The sequence below is a fragment of the Chiloscyllium plagiosum genome, unplaced genomic scaffold, assembly GCF_037043375.1.
Source record: "Chiloscyllium plagiosum isolate Xiang-an unplaced genomic scaffold, Cpla_swu_hap1 HiC_scaffold_10, whole genome shotgun sequence".
Classification (NCBI taxonomy): Eukaryota; Metazoa; Chordata; class Chondrichthyes; order Orectolobiformes; family Hemiscylliidae; genus Chiloscyllium; species Chiloscyllium plagiosum.
In genome coordinates this window covers 58,079,780-58,093,700 of record NW_028270148.1, presented here as the reverse complement: position 1 = coordinate 58,093,700, position 13,921 = coordinate 58,079,780, and the positions used below count along the sequence as shown (strand labels likewise).

The window sequence follows — 13,921 nt, the reverse complement described above, 5'->3', positions numbered from 1 at the left end:
ACGTTAATAATTTAAGCCACTATCTCCTTTTTGATAACATTATGCAGTAATGTAAGGCACAAAGAAAGGTATTTCTTAATTTAAGTGCCTTCTGCATCACAAAATTCTGTTCCTTTCTTTCAATAGCTGTCAAAAAATTATGATGTATACCTTTATCAACCAATGTAAGAACCAATTGTTTCATTGAACAAGAAGAGATTAAAGATTATTTTAATAGCTACCAGTTAAATAAGATTGACGTCTAGAAATAGACAAGTAATTGAAAGAAGTGGCTTCCATGTTGGATTTTTTTTTGCCTGAGTCGTTTTATGACTAGAGCAATTAATTATTCTGTATCAATAAATAAGAGTGTAAAGTTTCTAATGCATTCATTACTTCATAGGCTGTGGATTATGATTTATTTCAGTAACAAGCATTTGCAGGGAGATGTTCATGCATATTATTGTAAGATGGTTTTAAACTGAGCTGGGGTCATATTATTATTTATTGCTTTCATTCCTTGCAGATTGCGAGTTGTGTTGAAGCTGCTGTAAATGCCGGAATCACAGTTTGGCCCTGAAAGGAAGACTTGCTGACAGGCTTTGCATGTCAAGCAGCTGCTGAGCTACTTGATGGTTTATGATTTTTCAGCACCACTGGGAAGCTGGCAGCCCAGGAAGCCACGAATGATGACTCAGAGTGTCTGTTTTAACATGATGGCATGATTCTGAGGATCTGTGCTTGGAATCTGTCACACAGAGCAATTTTGGTATTTTAATGGGATCACTGACGGGGAGTATCAAACAAAACTGGAGAAAGTCACCTGTCAGATCCAAATGTGGATAAGTTCATTTTCCAGAGAAAATCTAAACACCAGTTATTTTCTGAGCTGGAGCTACAAAAAAAAGCTGTTGTCTGATTGACTAAGCAAAATCCACTGTGGATATGGGCCACTGATACAATTTGTTTTGCTGACGCACTATAATTAATACCTAACCTAAAAGACTGCCATCAGTATTTTGCTGGAGAAACCAACTTGTTGGATTCACTAAGGGATACATTTTTTTGACACACAGCATATCTATAAAACGTGAGAGACTTTTTTTGTTACAAATTATTTTGCAATCTGTATATTATTCAACATCACACTGCACTTACAAAGATGGCTGTTGTCATCAAGAAGAAAGGTCATTTGCTTTGGTTTGGCTTGCTTTTTGGATGCCTTGTTAACCTTGGGGTCAGTTTAGAATTTACTGGAGCTGCAGGACAGTGGGCAAGGTTCCCAAAGTGGAATGCATGCTGTGAAAGTGAGATGAGTTTTAATATGAAGACCAACATTTCCAGTAGTCTACTGGTTTACTTTGATGATGAAGGATTCTGCGATTTTCTAGAACTTCTAATTGTTGATGGATACCTTCAACTTCGCTTTTCAATTTTCTGTGCTGAACCAGCTGTTCTACAGTCGGATACTAAAGTGAATGATAGTATTTGGCACACTGTAGTTATTCAGAGGAATTTCAGGAAGACAACACTAATAGTAGACAAAGAGATCAAAACAGTTGAAGTGAAGTCAAAGAGACGAGACATGACAGTTTTTAGCAAATTGTACATTGGTGGAATTCCACCAGAATTTCATTCATCAGTGCTATCATTAACATCAACATCAGTAGGAAGTCAAGAACCATTCCAGGGATTAATAACTGACCTCAAGGTTGGAAATGGGACTACGACACTTATTGATGGTCAAGGAATCAAGATGGATGAAAACTATCTTTGCACAAATCATAGTCTATGCTTAAATGGAGGAACCTGCTCTGTTGTACAGGAGAAGGCAATTTGTGATTGTTCCCACACTGGATTTCAAGGAAAAGACTGCAGTGAAGGTAAGATGACTACAAGTCTTTTTGCATTAATTTTTAAAAATTCTTCCAACTTTTGGTAGTAGGAGAACGATGATCCAATAACTTGAGATTAAACGGAGACAAAATCCTTTATATCCATTGCAATTCTCTTGGTTTGTTCACTGACATCTTCTAATATAAGCCCATTTTAACTTAATTCCCTTTATTTCTAGGTCATACAACTGACACCATGAACTTTTTCTTTTATTTTGTATCATCAAACACTCAAAAGCCTCTCTAATATTTCTACTTAAATCTAGATCATAAATGTAAAAATGACATTTTCTAAAGTAAAGCATTCAAATGCCAACAGCACAATAAAGGAGAAACAAATATGAATAATGAATTAAAACACTAACTGATTCAATTTGGTGCAAGAAATTTCAAGTGCTAGCTTTATTTCTAAATGTCCATTTTCAGTTCTGCAAGTTTGGTTAATTCCCACTCATGTATGTAAGAACTAGGGGTGGAATTTAATAACGTCTCTCATAGCAAGTTTGGTGGCAAGAAGGGATTTAATCAGATGGGAAGGTACCACATGGTGAACCCCTGCCTTCCCACAACTGCTCTCAATAATTCTGAGGCTTCATCCTGCCACAGTTAGTTTTCACACAGTAGTGGGTGAGGACACGTACATGGGAAACCTGAAAAGCTTCCAGTGCCAACCTTTCAGGGGCATCCCTTTAAATTTCTCCATTAAATACTTCTCTGGAAATTTTATTAAAATAATGTTAAACTGCTGGAATTTTAAAAATGTTAATATTACAAATGAATTTTAAAAATATTAATTGCATGATTAATTTTTATCATGTCACTATCTTACACAATATAGATTATGAATGTGTCCGTGGTCAATTCTTTAAAAGTTAAAATGTGTCGTTCTCAGATTTTCTATATGATTTTTAGAATTAGCAGAATTATAATTAAAAACAATAAACAGTCCACTAAATTCACAAAATTGTTACATGTTTTGCTTTCATTTATGGGTCATTTATAGATTTAAGATTCTTGGTAGTGAAACACTGACAAAATTGATTTAACAAATTAAGATCTCCATTTAACTTTTCTTGTCTGCTACTGTCATTCCTTTTATGTGTGGGGAAGATGAATTTACAATGTGTAATAATTTATTTCTGTGGGTCGAGTTCATTAATACTCATGCTAACTCCCCCTACAGATTTATTTTTAATGCTAAAATTTAGGATTATTAAGTACTCTTTTCTCACTTGCATGCAGCAGTTCATTTGATGGCTAGTAGTTTTATGGGCCTATGGTAATTACTTAGTGTTATGAAGGAAGGCAAACGACATGAAAGATTGTCTCTAATTTTGCCTATTTCAAACTGAAGCCATGCATTTGGATGCACATATTGCCGCGCTCAGGTCTAAAAGGTCAATGTTTCAGTGTAATCACTGTATGCATTTTCGTTTTGTCCAGATGCACAATGTAATGAGTTTTCAATGATTGTTAGTGAATGTGCAAAATACATAATGTTATTGTTGTTTTCTTTGATGAAAATATCACATTGACTATCTTCTCAAAAAACAAAGGAACGTTTCTGCAGTGCAATGTATTGTATGACACATGCAGTTTCCAACACCAAAAAGATTAGGGTTGCTGAACCTAAAAACACAACATAAAGCACATTTTTCCCATCAACTATTGCCTTTCTATTAAAGGAAAAGTATCGTGGCAATAACCTTTCACTCATAAATATATATTGCCTGAATATATTATTTAATTGAATATGTTGTCTGCAGTTCTTCACTAATATTATACATAGGAAACCAATACCATTTTGAGAGATTGTCATGATAATTTCCACAAAATAATTTTGCCCATTTTTAGTTTTGAATCTTCATATGATTATATGGCCTAATTCTTACATGTTTTTATCTGAGAAACAAAGTGGCTATGTCAAAATATTCTTTCTGTGTTACAGAAACATACATTTCTCAAATTGTTTTTGAAATTCATTTAATTCTGCCATTGATTCTAAGGGATTGAAATTTTTTGAAAAATTGGTCGATTGCATGTTCCTGCTAAAATTAATAAATTACAGTAGAACTAACCATTATACCTGCCTCAGAATTGTTCATTGAGTTGCAACTTGAAGAATTTTGCAATAAATATGAGTAAAATTGAAATGAAAGTGAAATACCTCAAGTCTTGCTAATGCTTAGTTCTGACTCCTATGCTGAGTTCTGACTCGCATGCTGAAAATGGTTAGAAATAGGCCACCAACCAGTTCGAGCATTTTGAAAATTTTGACTTTTTCTTGTAGTTTCCCATTAATCAGTCTGGAATATTTTCTTTCATAATCAGAATCTAATCATTGTTTTCAAATACAACAAAAATATAAATAATGAACAATATGATGTACATTAATCATTGTATTATCGGGGGTATAATGACATTCGACCAATAAAGACATACAGATTGAGGAATGTAAAACTGAGATCGAAGAGAAAATAATTATGGAAACTACAATGCAATGTTACAATGATTCTAACATAACAAGCAGAGCGAGACTGTATAAAAATACAGCAAAGTAATGTGTGCAATACAGCTGTAAGTTAAATAATTTATTGGTGGCAGAATAAAATGCTAGAAAGTACAATAACAAATAAAGCAATGGAACTCAGACGAAGATGCTATGATAATTTTAATGGAAAGTGAAAACAGATAATTACAAGTTCAGTAAAAGCAAAGTCAGAAGCTAAACAGCCTTGAGTACAACAGTAATGCTAGTATAGTATGGACAGTTTTATAAATTTGCACTCATACAATTACAGTTGCATGGCTTTACACAGTTATTAAATACAGTAGATGTCAGAAAAAGCAATGTAGAATAAACTGATGCACTGTCTATGTTGCAATTCACTCTCATCACTATTTTGGTGAAAGAAATAAATCTTGTTTGACAAGTTCACTGGCATTTCTTTTACCCTGAAGTAAAATGTTCCACTTTTTCAATTTCCTTCCACTCTGAGGAACATGTGCGAGTTTCTCATTAATTACTTTAAGAATTGAATATTAACTTTTGTTCGCACTTTTTGCAGATTTTCATTAATATATTCCTATTTGTATAGGCACTCAAAAGCACAAAATATGAAAGAATAGTCTATTGGCAATTTTTACTTAGATTGTACCACTTTTTTAAACTCATATCTGTTTTTAACTAGAACTAGAAATGTCAAAAATTCCACCCCAAGACTGAATACACCTGAAGCCAGGGAAGTGAATAAATGTTAGATTAAAAAGAAATCTGGTATTTCAAAAGTATTCACCCATTTGAATTTTTATTCCAAAAGTCATCTTTCTTTATGCAACATTTGTCTTACTTTGTACACAGATTCCTGTCATGCAGCAAAGTATTTTGGAAGCAAAGGTTTTTGATACTTATGGTATGCCCATGTGCTCACATTTGCATTTATGAGGAAAATAAGTTCATAAGTGGGTAGCAGATATTCCTTATGTTAATATAATCATGGTTGGATTAACCTTTGCCTTGAGTTGCTGTAAAGAATTTTGGGATCCTTAATGTTTTGTAGGTTCTCTGTGGGGAAAGTTTTGAATTACTTGCTTGAAATGTAAGATCCAAATATTTATTAGGTGCATTGTGTCAAGCAGTTAGCTGCTTGTTGTTGCCTGTGTATTATTTTACTTAGCTTGGCAAAACTTTATTGGTTACAATGTGGACTATAGGATTATTTTGAGGACAATAGCCCACTCACCTAAGGGTAAGATTCAATTTGCCATTTTTTACCTCTATTGACAATTCGTATAGATTGTGCATCTAATTATGGGATGAATTTGAAAACCATATTTATTTGGCTTCCTTGGATTGTATTTTCTGCACTGGTTCTAACTTCCCTGTAATGCTTGTGCTGATTGTTAATTGAAAGGAAGAATGCCAATTAATTTTTAATTTTGTGTGTGATGAATACAGGAGCTTAGTTATTGATTATTTGCCCCATGATTCTCCTCCATTTTTTATTTAGTATTATGATATAGGAAATATATATTAATGAGTTTAACCTTTAATCATTTCTCATGACTGGGCTGATCTTAGTAACTATTATCTTTGTGTCATGTTTGGCAGATGTAATTGTGAGGCGAGATGAAGTAGAAATTTAATGCATAACTGATTTGTTGGTTGTAGAGCAAATTGCAAATGGGGGTGTACAGAAGTGCGATTAACAGTTTAACACCGAGAGGATGTGCTGTTTCATGATTCCCTAAAGTGTGGAATTGGTTATGGAAAAAAAAATGACTTATATTCATCAAAAGAGAAGGAAATACCTTTTGAAAGAAAATTAAAATATTTCAGAAATATAAAACTTGGAATAAGTAAGCAAATTTTGATGTTTTATTTAGTTACAAACTCAAGTCTTCAGTCAGATACTGTGAAAGTCTCAGTTACATATTTTGGTTTGACAAAGGATTCACTAGAAATGTTGACTGTAATGGACAATAGTTGCTTATCATTCTGCATTTACTGGATATTCTGCCTATTAGAAAATCTGATTAAATGGTTAGATGTAGCATGTAGAGACCTTGACACAACTGGAGGTTTCAGAAAACCTTGGATGATATGAGTCATTTAGTAATGTTGCAGAGGAGTGTTATTTATACATGACAATAGAAAACACTTGGAAATTGAAAGACAAATAAATCATCATATGAGTCAGACTAAGCTGTGACAATATGGTTTTATTGGCATTTTCACAATGTTACTTTCTTTTGGATTTTGTTTTAAAATTCTCAATTGAACAAAATTATTTATTTTCTTGTTTAACTGTGATCATGGCTCTGAAAAAACAGAATCGGTTATATCGTTTATCGTGACATAATAACATTTTCAAGTGATTATTCTGACTTTGCAGTTAGAAATGGTTGTATTGTGAATATTTGTTTCCTGGATCAAGTAAGCGTATAGCCATATGACCTATGATGTTACATGAATGTTTGAAATGAACAAATATTCCCCTTTTGTATTCAAATATACAACAGTGACATAAATAAATGACATTATAGGGCAGTAAAAATATATTCCAAAATTTAAATACTATTAACTACCAATGCAAACACTGGTTTGCAGCAATGCCATCCAAATTTGGTGTGTTATGAATTATTCCCTTTCATATCTTTGGCTCCTTTAAATATAAAAAAAGTTCAACCATTTAATAACTTGTTGAATCGTTTATCTTTCTCAGGTACTTGGTAGTATGGTTATATTGAAAATATGCCATAAATCAAAATAATGCTACAAATGATAGAAAGGTTGAAGAGCATGATTTTAGTGAAATTGTAGATTATGTGTGCATAAGGAAAATAATAACTTCTGATGTGTGACATGAATGATAAAATTGTTCCAATTCATGTGAAATGATTTTGTTTTCAGATGTATCTTGTAATAATACCACAGCAGTCAGATGCATTTACGGAGGCATTCAATGAAATTCCATTTTTAAATAAATATGTTATTCAGGAAAAATGCTGGTGTTTTAATGTAGTACATCTCTCAGCAGTGTTGTCTTCACCAAGAAAATAAAAAGAAATGTTTTGACTTCATAAATGAAATTATAAATGCGACTATTAACATTGGAATCACTTGTAAGACGAACCTTTGACAGAGGATAATGTAAATCTTCACACAAGTTTTATTGTCTTATAAATATGTTTTTGGACTGTATGTGTCAGAAAAAGAATTGACATAACAGCTACTATAATGCGTGACCCTGGTAAATACTTTGTAGAACATATGAAATAGACAAATGTGATATATTAGGTAAGTCTATTAGTTAATCTTTTGTACTGTTACTCATGTAGTAAGATGTCAACCAAAAGATCACAAATGTACTCATTGAAGTGTTGTGAGTATTTAATGAATAGGCTACAGGCAACCTCCTCAAACTGAAATTGAAATGACAGGAAGAATGAGATGAAATAGAGCCATAAAGTCATATTGTACAGAAACAAACCCCTTGGCCTAACAAGTCCACACTGACCATATTCTCAAAATATTAAACAAGAATATATTTCAGACAATTAATTCACTGATAGTCTGCAGAAATTGAAGGACAATAATGCATCAGGCTTGAATACACTTCACCACAGGACTGTTAAATATGTGGCAAGTAATAACAGTTATGCTCTCCCTATTTACCTTCAGGGATCATTAGAATCAGGAATAATGCCTGAGCTTTGGGGAAAAAAAAGCTAAATGACCAAATGGGTGATATGGGGATTATTATGTCAACAAATCAACCTCTCTTTTAGGTTGACTCATGGAAGGAATCTTGATGCAGCAATATTGATTCACTGAGAGAGTATTTGTGGCAGAATCCAATTGAACCATCCAGAATAGGTGTGATAATAGGGCAGGAATGTTGGGGTGTTACAGGGAGAATCAAGGTAGACGTACCTGCACCATTTCCCGTTTGGAAAGCGTAACAAATTATGTTGGGAATGGGAAAGGCTTGAAGCAGTAATGAAGGTTCATTAATGAGGCTTTGTTACCAGTTATGCCTGAACCCACCAGAACTCAAAGGCATCTGAGAGATTTAATTGGACTGACACATTTCTCCCATGGCTATGCCTGCCACCTAGTGAGGATCAGGTTCTGTTGAGTAGGATTTCAACCAACTGGTCAATCAGAGTTCAAGATGCCTTTTCCTTATGATAGAGTTATTGACTGAACATCCATACAGCTCACATCATACCAAACCTCTGTGTGCTACCTATTACACTTTCATATTTATATTATCGTTTATCAATTAACCTCAGTCAGCAGCTTAACACTTGGTAGAGATTCCTCGCTAACCAGTGCTCTGACCTAATTGAGGAAACTGTGATTGAAATGTTGGTGGGAGGTGACACTGCAAACCACTCTCTGCCCTTTTCTCTGACTGCCCCTACTGCTGCATCCTTAGATCCAAAGAAGAACATCAGAATGTGCTTGGGACCATTCCAGTTAATCTGGACTTAGTCTGGTTTAACTTGTCCACTTTAATGTTCATGATTTGGAGATGCCGGTGTTGGACTGGGGTGTACAAAGTTAAAAATCACACTCCAGATTGTACTGATGGATGTCATGACCCTGTGTCAAACTTGGTGGAATATAACCTTAAAATGAAACAGGCCTGATTAACTGACCAACATTAAAGTGAAAAATCACACAACACCAGGTTATAGTCCAACAGGTTTAATTGGAAGCACACTAGCTTTCGGAGCGACGCTTCTTCATCAGGTGATAGTGGCAGGATCGATAGCAAAAATTTGCAGTGTGATGTAACTGAAATTATACATTGAAAAATTGATTGTCTGTTAAGCCTTTCATCTGTTAGAATACAGTGATAGTTTCACTTCTTTCATGTGTAAATCACAAAACCTTTTCTTTAAAGTTGCATTCTCGGGTTAGCTGTTAACATTGGTGATAGCTAGACAATATGTTGAAGGTGTTGGCCCCCTGTGTTCTCTGTCTACGCCATGATGTTTAGATCGATTCTAATCTAAAAAGTGAGATAACAGAGTTTTACATAAATTCATGCAATTTTTGAGCTCAGAATTCTACATGAATGTATGCAGTTTTTGAGCAAAGTACAATGTAACTCTGCAAGAACAAATTCACCCCACAAAATATATATGTGCATGTGGGTCTTTGTCTGTCTGTGTGTGTCTGTCTGGGGTGGGGGTTGTGAGTGTGAGAAAGTGTGTGTGTGTGTAGTGAGTGCAGAGTGTCTTAAGTCTGTGAGGGGGTGCGTGTGGGAATGTGTGTGTCTATAAGGGTGTCTGTGTGCGCATCTGTGTGTGTGTGAGAGTGTGTGTGTGTGTGTAGTGCAGTAGTGATCACCTGTAATGTGACATGAACCCAAGCTCCCGTTTGACCCAAGGTCACTTTTTAGCTTAGAATCAATCTAAACATCAGGTCATAGACAGAGAACACAGGGGGCTAACACCTTCAACATATTGTCTAGCTATCACCATTGTTAACAGCTAACCCGAGAATGCAACTTTTTAAAAAAAGGTTACACATGAAAGAAGTGTAACTATCCCTGTATTCTAACAGATGAAAGGCTTAACAGACAATCAATTTTTCAATGTATAATTTCAATTACATCACACTTGTAAATTTTTGCTATAAATTCTGTGTTACGATCGAGCCCTCCACTATCACCTGATGAAGGAGTGTCGCTCCGAAAACTAGTGTGCTTCCAATTAAACCTGTTGGACTATAACCTGGTGTTGTGTGATTTTTCACTTTAATGTTGGTCAGTTAATCAGGCCTGTTTCATTTTAAGGTTATATTCCACCAAGTTTGACACAGGGTCATGACATCCATCAGTACAATCTGGAGTGGCCTCTGCTACTCCCTGATCCTTAGCCTCCTTGCAGCCTTCTGATTAATGGTTTCTGCCATTACATCATCCTCCGTCTTGCTGCTTACCCTCTGGTGAGATATGGAGCGAGCAAGATCAGTCATGAGATGTACAGGCAGTGAGAAGGACCTAAGTGGAAAGTAAATTTATTTCTTTTATATTTATAAGTTAATTTTGTATTTGACATAATTTAATTTACCAATATAGGAGTTTAATGATATAAAGTATTTCAGTTTAAAAAAATATAATGTTTTAAACTGTTTTTTTCTGATGAGGAAGGTCTGACAGAGTTGAACGACACTTTCAAATTTGTTTGAATAGGAAGTTGTGATTTGCATAAAATTGTCTCTCTTAAAGTTGCAGTTTTCAGAAGCACAACTTTAAGCGGGGGTTTGCTGTATAGCTAACAGCCACTGATCTCATTGGCATTGGCTAGCAGTTTTCATGAGATGCATGATCCCTGTCTCCAGTGTCCTAAATCATGTGGGAGATCTAATGCTGGTAGGTTAAGTAGATGACAGCATTGAAATTGCATTGGGCCAGCCACACAGAAATGGCACAAGGTTTCCATTGGTTCTACAGCCAGTTGGGGTTCCTGTACTTCAGAAACACACTCCCAGTCGTGTATTGTAACATGGAGTCACTGTGGATTTATAGAATGAAGATTTTACCTCAGAGGTTTTTATTAGTGAAACTTTTTCGAAGGACCTTATTAAGAGCAAAGTTTGGTGTCTGTGATGCAGTCAGATTCAGCAATTCTTTTAAAACTGTGATGTGACAGACAATATATTAATATGTAAGAAGCCACATAAAGAGAGCCAAAGCTTCGAGGGTTGATTGGTTGATGAGAAATGTTGTAAGGCCCATGTATTAGTGGATTTATTGTCACAACAAAGTTTAATCAATAGTTTTAAGGTTTATTCAGTGAAGTCCAAGTAAACCAAAGTAAGATAAATTTAATCTAAGAAGATAAAGTGAGGGCATGGCAGGCCAGTTCAATCAAGTGAAATGCATGTCCTGTACATTAGAAATTGTGGATGCTCCAGATAATCAAATGTGCAGGAAATGGCACCAACTGAAGAAATTTGAAATCTGGTTTTCAAACTTAAGGGTGATTTGTGTCACCTTGGCCCACGTATGAGGCCAAGAGCTAAGTAGATAACACATTCAGCGAGACAGTGACACTGCGAGCGAGGAGTAGGGAAGCAAAAAGATAATGATTGCCAGAAAGTCTGACAGAACCAGACAGGTACTGCAGGAGTCCCCTGAGGGCCCGCTCACAAATTGTTTTTCATTTTAGATGTTAGTTGCTTGGAAGAGTGCAGTCAGAGCCAACTTTGTGAACCACAAACAGCTCAGTTCTAAATGAGGGAGGACGTAGAACAGTAGAGCCAGAGTGATGTTGAATCATTAATCGCAGGAACAGATGGGTGACTTTAAAAGCTCTCAAACACTGACTCAGAGTCCACAAAGTCTCACGGCATCTGCTCAAACATGGGCAAGGAATACTGCTGATTACAACCTACTGTTTTGCTCCATTGTTGAACACCACTACAAGGATGCACTGGCTGTGGCAAGGTCACAAAGTGTACTTTATATAGATGGGATCTGCAAAGTCATCACAGAGAGTGACTTGGTAAAACCATGCCAATTTGGGCATGGTCTGAAGGACATAAGTGCCAGACTGAATCTGTGGCAGGAGCTGAGAGCACCGATATGAGGGAAAAGCCAGTTTGAAGTTGTCTTCACCAATCTGCCTCTCACAGATGCATCTGTCCATGAGACCATCGGCTACCACATCGTCCTTGTGGCAACAGTCCCATTTTTACATTAGGCACCCAATGTGTGTTGCTATCAAAGTATGAAATGGGATAGATTTGGAACAGATCTAGCAGCTCAAAACCGGGGTTCCTTGACATCCTGGGGGACATAAACAGTAGTAGAATTGTATTCAGTTGAATGGATTAATGTTGTGCAGTTATTCCATGTCTATCTGCAACATTTGCTTATGTCCAACAACGTGGAAGATTGTTCAGGTAGGTCCGATCAACCAGACGTAGGATCCTAAAATCATAGAGTCATACAGCACAGAAACAGACCCTTCGGTCCAACTAGTCTGTTGGACCAGACATTTCAATCTGATCTAATCCCATTTGCTAGCATTTAGCCCATATCCCTCTCAACCCTTCCTATTTATATGCCCATCCAGATACCGTTTAAATGTTGTATTTGTACTAGCCTTCACTACTTCCTTTGGCAGCTTGTTCCATACATGCAGCAACTTCTGCATGAAAAATGTTGCCCCTCAGGTCCTTTTAAAATCTTTTCTCTCTCATCTTAAATCTATACCCTCTAGCTCTGGATTCCCCCCACCTAGGAAAAAGATCTTGTCTATATACCCAACCCATGCCCCTCATGATTTTATAACCTTCTATTAGGTCACCCCTCAGCCTCCAACTTTCCAGGGAAAACAGCCCCAGCGTATTCAGCCTCTCCCCATAACTCAAACCCTCCAGTCCTGGCAACATTCTTGTGAATCTTTTCTGCACCTTCTCAAGTTTAACAACATATTTGCAATAAAAACGCAACCAGAATTGTATGTAGTATTTCAAAACTGGCCTCACCAATGTCTTGCACACCTAACTCCTATAACATCCTAACTCCTATAACATTATTTTGATCATTATCACTGCAGTCTTCACAGCAAAGTAATGGAAAGTGTTGTCAACAGTCTTATCAAGTCGTACTTACATAGCAATAATTTGATCTTCAATGTTCAATTTATAAGGACCACTGGATTCCAATTCTCAAATGTTAACCAAAGAATTACATTTCAAAGGTGAGGTGAGAGTGACTACCCTTGACATCAAAGCAGCATTTCATTCAGAGTCGCATTCAGTAGACTTAATAAAGCTGAAGTTAATGGGAATAAGGGAGAAAACTCTCCACTGGTAGGTGTCAGATCTTTCAAAAAATAATACGATTGTAATTGTTGGAAGCTGATCATCCCAGCTCTGGACACTCCTGTACGTGCTCCTCAAAATACTGTCCTATGCCCAACAATCTTAAACTGCTTCATCAATGATCTTCCTTCTGCCATAAGGTCAGAATTAGGTATATTCACTGAAGATTCAACAGTATTCAGTTTATCATAATTCATCAGATACTGAAGCGTTCCATGTCTGTCTGCAATATAACTTGGACAATAATCAGATTTAGGGTAATAAGCAACACAAGTGCCAGGCAAAGGCGATCTGCACCATGAAAGAAACAAATCTCTCAGCTTGACATTCTGTTGCTTTACTATCGCTGAATTCTTCAAATGTCAACATCTCATTTTCCAGTCAAGATGATGACAGAGTAGGATGCTCCACTCAAACTCCTCCACTCCTACTGTTTATTTCCCAATTTTCTTTTCTTCCCCCTTCTTCTCATCTTGGTCTTCTCTCCTGAGGTAGAGTGGGCTGGAGGCATGGAGCAGAGTGGACTGGAGCCTTATGTGGATCAGGGACAGCTAGTGGACTGGAGGCCAAAGCAGAGAGGGGACAACCAGTGAGCTGGAGGCTCACACAGTGCGGGAATGGCCAGTCTACTGGAGGCTTGCGTGGAGTGGGGACGACCAGTGGGCTGAAGCCTCACACTGAGCAGGGATGGCCG

General features: G+C 36.3%; 1 protein-coding gene across 31 annotated transcripts in view; it reads left to right on the top strand.

The window, feature by feature from the left end:
- nrxn1a (neurexin 1a) overlaps positions 1-13,921 on the top strand; it is a 1,876,207-nt gene that overhangs the window by 114,959 nt on the left and 1,747,327 nt on the right. For all 31 annotated transcript variants that reach the window (XM_087991361.1, XM_087991355.1, XM_087991356.1 and 28 more), the window contains one exon: positions 506-1,862. In XM_087991361.1, coding sequence (XP_087847487.1) covers positions 1,142-1,862 — 721 coding nt within the window. In that variant the 5' untranslated portion in view covers positions 506-1,141. The remainder of the gene's footprint in view (positions 1-505; positions 1,863-13,921) is intronic.